Source organism: Mus pahari, chromosome 8 (genome assembly GCF_900095145.1).
Source record: "Mus pahari chromosome 8, PAHARI_EIJ_v1.1, whole genome shotgun sequence".
In the NCBI taxonomy this organism is placed as follows: domain Eukaryota; kingdom Metazoa; phylum Chordata; class Mammalia; order Rodentia; family Muridae; genus Mus; species Mus pahari.
Genome location: NC_034597.1, coordinates 25,691,428 through 25,701,269, shown reverse-complemented (window position 1 = coordinate 25,701,269; position 9,842 = coordinate 25,691,428). Strand labels below are relative to the sequence as shown.

Genomic DNA, 9,842 nt, shown 5'->3' with positions numbered 1-9,842 from the left:
CTCTGCCTCTCTGCCTCTCTGCCTCTCTGTCTCTCTGCCTCTGCCTCTCTGCCTCTCTGCCTCTCTGTCTCTCTGCCTCTGCCTCTCCTCTGCCTCTCTGCCTCTCTGCCTCTCTGCCTCTCTGCCTCTGCCTCCCAAGTGCTGGCATTAAAGGTGTGTGCCACCACTGCCCGGCTAAAATTTTTCTAATTATTATTTTATGTGGATGGACAGTTTGCTTGCATGTATGTCTGCGTACCACGTGCATGGGTGGTGACCACAGATGCCAGAAAGGGTCACCAGATCCCCTGAAACTGAAAGGGTCACCAGACCCCCTGGAACTGAATTTATAGATGGGTGTGATCTGCCTTGTGAATGCTAAGAACTGATCCCAGGCCCTCTGCTCTTAACTGCTAATCCATCTCTCCAGCTCTGGCTAGTCGTGTTAATATAGTTTCCAAAGTGTTGCGCAGAGCCCTGGCACGTCATGTGGGTGAATTGAAGCTTAGAAAGGGAACGTTTGCTGATCCTGACCACACAAGCAAGCCTTGGCACTCTTGTTCTGGAGTGCTCGCCTATCCTTCCTCTCACTCGCAGAAGCACTTCTTCCAACACGAAGAGCACAGTCCTGCTGAAACGAGAAACACCCCACCCCCACCCCACCCCCACTGTACAGTGAGGAAGGGCACGAGCTGCTATACCTGTTTAGGCAGCTCGGGAGGAAACTGACAGCCAGGGCAGGGGCCAGAAGAATGTACCTTACTTGAGTCCAGAAAGCAAGGCCAACCTTAGCAGGATTCTCTTTGGAGTTCCTTTATTATTTCATGTGTGTGTGTGTGTGCGTGTGTGTGTTGTTTGTACCTGTGTGCACACATGTGTGTGCTCCCCACATTTCTCAGGAAAATGGAACTAAGGCCTTAGAATGGAGCTAAGGTCTGCAAAGCAATTAGGAACTGAAGTCCATCTTTTTGCCTCCAAATCCACAAACAGCCTTGGGAATAACAAAATTTTGCTTCTCTGTGTGTCTGGAAGATTTGATGAGAATTGTTTCTGAATAACTTTACTGTTATTGCCACTGTAAAAACTGAGGTCTGGCCTGGCAGTGGTGGCGCACGCCTTTAATTCCAGCACTTGGGAGGCAGAGGCAGGTGGATTTCTGAGTTTGAGGCCAGCCTGGTCTACAGAGTGAGTTCCAGGACAGCCAGGGCTACACAGAGAAACCCTGTCTCGAACCCCCCTCCCCCCCCAAAAAAAAACCAAAAACAAAAAACTGAGGTCTGGTGCTTCTGTCCCCCAAGCACCCAGCAGATGGGGCTCTTGCCTTGCTGAAAGGAGGCTACTCTACAGCACCCTCTGTTGGCGATTCTTGTTCTTTCAGCCTGCCTGCATCTGGGAGTCGACAAGACCTAGGGGAAAGAAGACTATGGGCTTCAGAAGCTGGAAAAGCTGTGCAAACTAAGGGTGAATTTCTCTGCAGGGCTCAAAGTAGAGCTCTGTAGCCTTACAAGAAAGAGTTTTTAAAGGGGAAAATATTTTTGGAATTAAATTATTATTGCAGCAGTTAAAAGCACTGACTACTCTTCCAGAGGTCCTGAATTCAAATCCCAGTAACCACATGGTGGCTCATAACCACCTGTAATGGGATCTGATGCCCTCTTCTGGTGTGTCTGAAGACAGTGACAGTGTACTTGCATACATAAAATAAATAAATCTTAAAAAAAAAAAAAGAAAGAAAGAAAGAAATATTGCAGGAGTAAACAGACACCTAACCTTATAGGCAAATGGTGAAAGGCATGATGGAGTACCACTCACAAGAGGAAAAGAGATGCAGGAGTTAGTGTAAGGTCACGCATCTCTCTGGGAGCGCTAGGGGAGTTGGGAGAGTTGCCTGGGTTCCTGCTTGCTAAACTTGTGCCCGGAGGAGGGGTGGGAATGAAGCTGTCAGGTTTTGTAACCACTCTTATGTGTGGGTGGATCTGCCCACTGGGGGCTTGCTGCAGCTGAGAGCCAGCCTCTCTCTGCCGCTCACAGGTTGGGTTAGACCATTTCTAGGGCTTGAGACTCAGGTAAGATATGATGATAATGGTTGCATGGTTGAGTAGCTAAGGCTGAGTTATGGTAAAGCCCAGGAAAGGTCCTGAAGGGTATTGGCACTGCCAACTGTATTTACCAAGGGGGCTCCTTCCTTCTGAGCAGAAGGCCTGTCCCTGTATTTACCTCTTGTGGGGTGCTGCCATGACAGATGACCCCCCCCCCCCGCTCCAACCCTCTGTCCCTAGCGTGCAGGGTGAGCGGATGAAAGACTGGGATTTGGTTGAGTGTGAAGAGTTGAGACATTCCACTCTGCTCCACAGCTAGGGCCTTGGCCTCGGGTTCCATTCGTGGGCTCTGGGACTACAACTGATTCTTGGGCTTTATACTTCCCTGTATTCCAGGTAGCATAGGAGACCCATAGCCCTGAAGGTAGGTGGTGACCAATGATCCTGCTCTCTTGTACCCTGTGCCCACTCCCCAGTGGGAGAAAGGAGCACATGAGTTGGCAGATAGCCCTGTCCTAAATTCGTAGAGTCAGTCTCCGGGGCCCAGGCACTTACCTGCCTCCCAGAGCTCCAGACCTTTGGCGTGTGCGTCTGTAGACATCACCACTTGCTTCTTATCCCTCTTCCGGGATTCTCCTGGGCCTCTCGGTTGCTTCTTATCTTTCTTACTCACCATGGCCTGCAGCTTCCCCAGGTCTAGGCTGATGTTGCTTGCCACCAGTCCTTGGAAGTTCTGGAAGAGGCTGTGGAAGAGCTGCCGGTGCTGTCTCAGACTGTGCTGGGTGTCAAAGAGCATGCTGTGTAGGTCTTCAAGGGAACTATTGAGGGAGGCAGCCCAGGAGGCCTCACAGCACTGTCCAATCTGCTTGACATCAGAACTCAGGCGCCGAATCTCCTGCTCCAGGTCCGCCAAAGCCATGGCTTCCTCCTCTCTCCCAGAGTCGTGGCTGGGCTCAAGTCCCTCCGCCAACTGTGGGCGCTGCTCCACAAAGCCACCTGCGGCCTTCTCCAATGCCTCCACCCGAGTGGCCAAGTCCTCCCAACCAACCGCCTGTTCCTGCAGCCCACTGGCGGCGTCCTGCAGGGCTAGGCGGATCTGCTCATAATCCAGCGGCAGCGGGCGAGGGGCCTCCTCTGACATCTCATCTATCAACTCCTCCCCGAAGAGTGCAGCCAGCACGGCCTGATGTCGCAGAGCATCCTCCAGCAGGGCTGTGAAGGAGCCGTGCAGCAGGTGTATCTCTTTGCGGGTTCCATTTGCTGCTGTCTTCAGCGCTTCCACAGCGTGATCCAGAGCCCGCAGCTGGCTCCGTATCCGTGCCCTTTCAGCGCGGGCCCGTTCACCCTCTCCTCTGTAGGCATCCATTGCTGAAGACATGGCATCTACAGTGCTCTGCAGGGCCTGCAGAGAAGAACCGTCTAGCTGGTGCTGTTCACCCAGGCTCACTTGGGTCTCTTCTAGGGTGTGCATGACATCTCTGTGGCCCTCCGGAACGACGTCCATGTCAGAGTTTACCCTTTGGCAGTTGCAGTCCTTGACATACTTGATGAGGTCTGCATGACCCGCGTGCAGATGCTGCAGAGTGAGGTTGAGTTCCAACAGTTGCCGCTCCATCTCCTCTTTGTTCTCCTCCATGATCAGGGACTTTTCCATTAAGATCACCCGCAGCTCTCGAAGCCCGGTGTGGTTCACCAGCAGCTCCTCCACCTGCCTCTCTACCTTGCTGATCTGGTCGAAGGTCTCATCCGATTCGGAATAGAGCTCCTTGATCTCATCCGTGTGCTGCTTCAGGACGCTGTCCATGTTCTTGAGGGTGCTCTGTAACTCCTCTTCCCTCTGGCTAGTGACCATGTGCAGAGCAGAGAGGTTTCTCTGCAGCTGCCCCAGCCTGGCCTGCAGGCTCTCTGGCTCTGGCCTTGCTGCCACTGCTGCAGATGCCACCACCAGGCTGCCATTGGCCCCTGGAATTTCCTGAGCCTTGACAAGCTGCTTTAACTTGGTGCTCACCTCAGCCTGGACCTCAGAGAGGGCATGATGCATGGAACGGCGCTGGGCATGCAGCTGGTCCTCCACGTCCTGCCACAGTTGGCCCAGTCTCTGGCTATTCTGCTGGACCTCGGCCTCAAACTTGGCACCAAGCTCTTGGAAGTCAGCCCTAGCCACGGCGCCCTCCTGGATCATCTTGATGGCCTGGCGATTGGCCTCCACATCAAGAGACAAGTTTCTGACGGCCTGGGAGAGGCTGTGCAAGCTGTCATTGAAGCTCTTCCAGATGGGACCGAAGTGTGCTTTCAGGAATGCATTGATATGGGGCTGCAGCAGGTGCTCTGATGTCCTGCCAGGAAACTCTGCAACAGACACATGTGTCACACAAGCCTGCTGCAGCAGACATTCTTCCCCAAGCTGGAAGAGTTAGGGCCTCTGAAGTCTGGCCCCCTTATCGGGGGGCCCTACTCACCGAATTCTGTTAGATTGGCTTCTGTCGTCTCATCTGTGAGGTTGCTGGGTGGGGCGTCCCAGGGGCCTGGAAAGCCATCTTCTACTGGCTGGGCATCATTCTGGGGATTTTGAAGCAGGGTTTCCTGTTGTTCCTGTGGCACCTTAATCTCATTAAACTCTGAGACAGGGTGACCTGAAAACACACTGGATGTAAGTGTTATAGGCAAGGTCAGGAAAAGACTTGGGATTCAGAACAAGGAAGTATGTTGGCCCCTAATAAGCTGGCCAATGTAGAAGCCCTTAGCCTTCTTCTTCTTTTTTTTTTTTTTGATTTATTTATTATTATACATAAGTACACTGTAGCTGTAGCTGACTACAGAGGCACCAGAAGAGGGCGTCAGATCTCATTACAGGTGGCTGTGAGCCACCATGTGGTTGCTAGGATTTGAACTCATGACCTTCAGAAGAGCAGTCAGTGCTCTTACCCACTGAGCCATCTCACCAAACCACCCTTAGCCTTCTAAGATGGGCAAATACAGATCTCTGAGCTATCACCTTTCCTCCCATACTCCTCGCAGACATGACTAACCAATCACCTCGTTTCTTTCCTTAGCCACAATTTCATTCCTGACAGCTCTAACCAATAGATCACATAATGAAATTCATTCCCTAACCTACCCTTGAAGTCAATTCATAAAGGATGACTCTTCTGTGTTGACACTGAGACAAGGAGCTAAATGACTTCCAACCCAGTGGGTGTTTTATTTTAGTGGGGGGAGTACAAGAGAATGGAAAAGCTTCCTCCAGACCTGGGAACTTGTAAAGGTCAAGGAGCAAGAAAGTTACCTGGCAAAGTCAGCTCTCCAAGAAAAATGGGGTCAGTAAAAGGGACAGGAATGAGTCCCAGGCAGTAGGCTGAGGGCCCTGAGAATCTAGCCACAGAGTGCAGGGCCACAAGGAAGCCCATACTGTTTGTAAGGGCAACGTTTTCCAGAGATCGTGCAGCCCATCAGAGAAGGAAGAACTGAACACATGAACTCTGTCCTTCCAGGAAAGCAACATACCAAGTTCAAAGCCATCCAGCGAGTCCCAAGTCTCCTGGCGTTTACCACTTGGCTCTGTGGGCTCAGGATTTGCTGTGGAAGGATCTGCAGAAGGAAGCGTGGGGTGTTAAGCCCAGAAGTGGGAGGAACAGCATAGTTTCTGGGGAAGCTTCAGGGAGCCTTACTGTGGTCCTGGCAGTCTGCTCCCTGGAACCCTGGGCAGCACCTCCAGTCCACAGAGATTAGCACCTTCTGCTGGACCTGGTACACTGGCTTCTGGGCCACTCGATCCCTGAGGAAGAAGGCAGTGTGGCTCAGCACCCCTAGTGAGCCCACTGGGCCTGGAAAATGGCCTGTCCACCCTACTCACATGACTTTGACTCTCTGGCAGTCAGGAACTCCCTGTGGACACGGCTGCCGTGAACGGACCAGGAATGTCTCTGTTTTGCAAGCGGCTACAAAGGTGACCAGCCTGGACTTCTGGTAAGGACACCAGTTCCTGGGAAAGAAGCCATAGGAGATGATTGCTGAGCCTTGCCTGGTCCTTCCCAGATGTCTAGGGGTACCCTACCTTCTGCTCTACCCAGCTCTGAGATTCTTGAAACCATTAAATGCCGGGGAAGGTAGCTCTTGTCTTAATTCCTAAGCTCTACAAAGCCACACAAAAAGCCCTGACCCATTGCCTTCCCAAAGCCACTCCAGGGTCAGTGGAGGAATGTCAAGGACTCCCACATCATAACTCAAGCAGGGGGGGGGGGGTTCTCACTAGTCCCTCGACACCAGGGGGCATAACAATGCAGCTGGGGCTTGGGGAGCCTTAGGTCTGAATCTGCATTGTGGCTGTGGGGCCTTGAATGATCACTTAAAGGAGTTCTTATTTCCCCATCTATAGTTGGTAGTGGTGATGCCCATGTCTAAGCGGGTGGAGTCCTGAGTACTCTGGCAGCATGTTGTGCCCTATCTATCCTGGCAGCTGCCCAATTCTATGTCCATCTTTTCTCGACAGAATATGCCTATGGCTGCTACTCCCTGGCCCCGCCTCCTGGGCAGTTGGCTTTCCAGCAGTTTTGAGGGAAAGAAGATGGCTGGGTGGAACAGCCTCTTCTCTGGGAAAGGCCTCCACTTAGCGATCCTGCAGAGCACACTCAGTGTACCCAACACTTCCAAGGCAGCCTCTCTACTTTTACCCCTTGCCAGTGTGCACTGTAGCATCTAGGATGGGAAACATGCTCACTGGGCTCAGGGCTGGCCATCTGGGTTTAATGCAAGGGTCAAAGCATCCTTCCCTCATCATTAGCTCTCAAAACAAGGCTCTCCAGAGATGTAAGTGATGATTTAGCACCTCTTGGGTACCATTCACCAGACTCAAGCTCAGCACTCGCTGTGCACTATGGTGATGCAAACTTTTCCTTAAGGGTCCCAAGAAGAACAGGTAATCTCAGAAGAAGGGATGTGGCTAAGACCTGTAAAAGGGCTGATAATGTGTATAAAGAGCAAGTCAGACAGGGAGCTGGGAGTTTGGACAGGGTCGCAGTCTCTTCCAAGTTCAAAGCCATCCAGTGAGTCCCAAGTCTCCTGGAGTTTACCACTTGTCTCTGTGGGCTCAGGGTTTGCTGTGGGATCTGCAGAAGAAAGCATGGGGTGTTAAGCCCAGAAGTTGGAGGAACAGCATAGTTCCTAGGGTCAGGGGTTAAGAGTCAGAAGAGACTGCAGATGGAGCCAAGGGTACTGGAAGCCATGCTAGAGGGACATGGGTGCCAGAGGAAGAACAGGGCCATTTCTTGAGGTCACGGGGAAAGCAGAGAGGTTTCAAGCACAGAAGAAATATAAGCACAGGGGCATTCTGGTCCCAGAGTCCAGAAACAATGGGAGTCAATAAGATGTGGATGGTCTAGGGTAGAAGAGAAATTCAGGCATCTTGGACCAGGTGAGGGGGACATGGGGGAAGTAGCCATGTCTGAAGGCATCGGAGAGCAAGGTTCGGGGGCTTTGCTTATTGGGCGGAATTTCACTTCTGAAGCTGCTCCTTGCCCTGGGGCCATTAGACACCATTAAAGATACTGCTGGGAGAGGTGGAAGGACAGCCTTAATGATCCTTGTGTGACCACATCCATGGTGATGCTGAGACACACCCCTTGCCGTCCACACTCACTCCAGCCCACCCTACCCCATCAGGCTTCTAGAAGCCTGACAAGACAGACAGCCTTTACCTTCCCGGGAGCAGGCTAGAAATGCTTAGCAGGACAACTATCTGGTCCCAGCAAAGGAGACCTGAAGATGCTGACATCACGGGAGCCTCTGGGTGAACCACCCAACAGAGCCTCCTACATCAAAACAGCTCAGAAAGGTACCGCCAGACCTCTGAGGCTAACCCCTGAGAAAAATCTGTTACGAACCAAAGAAGCCGGACCAAGATGCAGCTTGGAGTCAGAGCACGAGATTGACACGTAGGAGGCCAGACCACAGCTGTCCATGAAGAATGAATACCAGCTCCAAATCAACACTAGTGTTTCCAGGGATGTAAGAGAAGTTGCTACTCGGAGGAGGACGCAGACAAGGAGTACATAGGGGGCGGAGGAAGTATAAGGGTTAGCAGGGCATTCAGAGGACAAAGAGAACACTTGAAAATGAAAGGCCTACATTAGAAATGGGGGGAAAAAAACAAAAAAAAAAAAACAAAAACAAAAACAAACCAGGCTGGGGACATAGTGTAGCTGGCAGAGGGCTTGCCTAGCAGACAGGAAGGACTGGAGACATTCCCAGCACAGAGCAAAAACAGCTTGGTGGCTCAGGGCTGTCATCCCAGCAATTTAGGAGGCAGAGGCGGGAGGATCAGGAGGCCAGCATCAACATCACCTATACAATGAGTTTTAGGCTAGCCAGGGCTCTATGAGATCCTGTTTCCAAAAATAAACAAACAAACAAATACACACACACACACACACACACACACACACACACACACACATATACTATGAGATCCTGTTTCTAAAACAAATAAGCCAAAAAGCTGGCTCAGCATTTAACTGCACTTGCCACTCTGGCAGAGGACCCTGGTTCCCATTCCTAGCACCTACAAGGCAGCTCACAAACACCTCTAACTCCAGCTCTTCTGACCCCCACGAGCACCCAGCACCCATTTGGTGCACAGATGTACGTGCAGACAAAACCCTCGTACGTATAAATAAATAACAAAAGCAAACAAACAGCAAGAAGACAGGTCAAGCGAGTGGCTTTGGAAAATGAGAAGAAAGAGCACCAGTCAGTCCCAGCCCCCAACAGCCAAATGACAGAGATGGCAGAACAAAGGGAAAAAGCCTGGCATGCATGTGTGTGGCGTGCATGCTTGTGTGCCTGTGAGTGTGCATGTGTGCGGTGTGTATGCATGTGCACATGTGGATGTGAGCGGCATGTGTGTGTGTGTGTGCTGTATTCATGTGTGCTTATGTGCCTATGTGTGTACATGTGCATGTGTATGTATGTGTGCGTGTGTGTGTGTGTGTGTGTGTGTGTGTGTGTATGTGTATGTGTATGTAATGACAAGGATGACAGAGCAAAAGAAGTCTAATGACATTTTGTATGTCTGCGTGTTGTTTGTGTGTGTTCCAGAGATGAAAAGACTTAAGTTTTCAGATTCAAAAGGCCCAGCAAGTACCTGTGGTAAGATAGAAATATATCAAAGCTCCGCATTGTGAAAATGTAAAAATGTTGTAAGGAAAACCACCACACATACAGTAAGAGAGAGAGACGAGAGAGTCCTTAAGTCTTAACATTCCTGGGAATAGACACATAGTGAAAATTACATTAAAAATATTGGCAGGGGCTGTCAAGATGGCTCAATGGGTAAGAGCACTGACTGTTCTTCCGAAGGTCCTAAGTTCAAATCCCAGCAACCCACATGGTGGCTCCCAACACCCATAATGAGATCAGATGTCCTCTTCTGGTGTGTCTGAAGACAGCTACAGTGTATTTATTTATAATAATAATAAATAAATCTTTGGACAGGAGCGAGCAGAGCCAGCCAGAGCGAGCGGAGTCCTAAATTCAATTCCCAACAACCACATGAAGGCTCACAACCATCTGTACAGCTACAGTGTACTCACATACATAAAATAAATAAATAAATCTTTAAGAAAAAAATATTGGCAGAAGTTAGGCTGTGGTGGTATACACTTTAATCCCAGCACTAGGGAGACAGAGGCAGGCAGATCTCTGTGACTTTAAGTACAGCCTGGTCGCCGGGCGTGGTAGCACATGCCTTTAATCCCAGCACTCGGGAGGCAGAGGCAGGCAGATTTCTGAGTTCGAGGCCAGCCTGGTCTACAGAGTGAGTTCCAGGAC

At 50.9% G+C, this 9,842-nt stretch overlaps 1 protein-coding gene across 1 annotated transcript in view; it reads right to left on the bottom strand.

Moving 5' to 3' along the window:
• Positions 1-9,842, bottom strand: part of Mmrn2 (multimerin 2) — a 23,710-nt gene that overhangs the window by 1,985 nt on the left and 11,883 nt on the right. The window contains exons 2-6 of the mRNA XM_021203650.2: positions 5,872-6,000; positions 5,687-5,793; positions 5,523-5,606; positions 4,478-4,651; positions 2,574-4,367 (exon numbers count right to left, since the gene is read on the bottom strand). Coding sequence (XP_021059309.1) covers positions 2,574-4,367; positions 4,478-4,651; positions 5,523-5,606; positions 5,687-5,793; positions 5,872-6,000 — 2,288 coding nt within the window. The remainder of the gene's footprint in view (positions 1-2,573; positions 4,368-4,477; positions 4,652-5,522; positions 5,607-5,686; positions 5,794-5,871; positions 6,001-9,842) is intronic.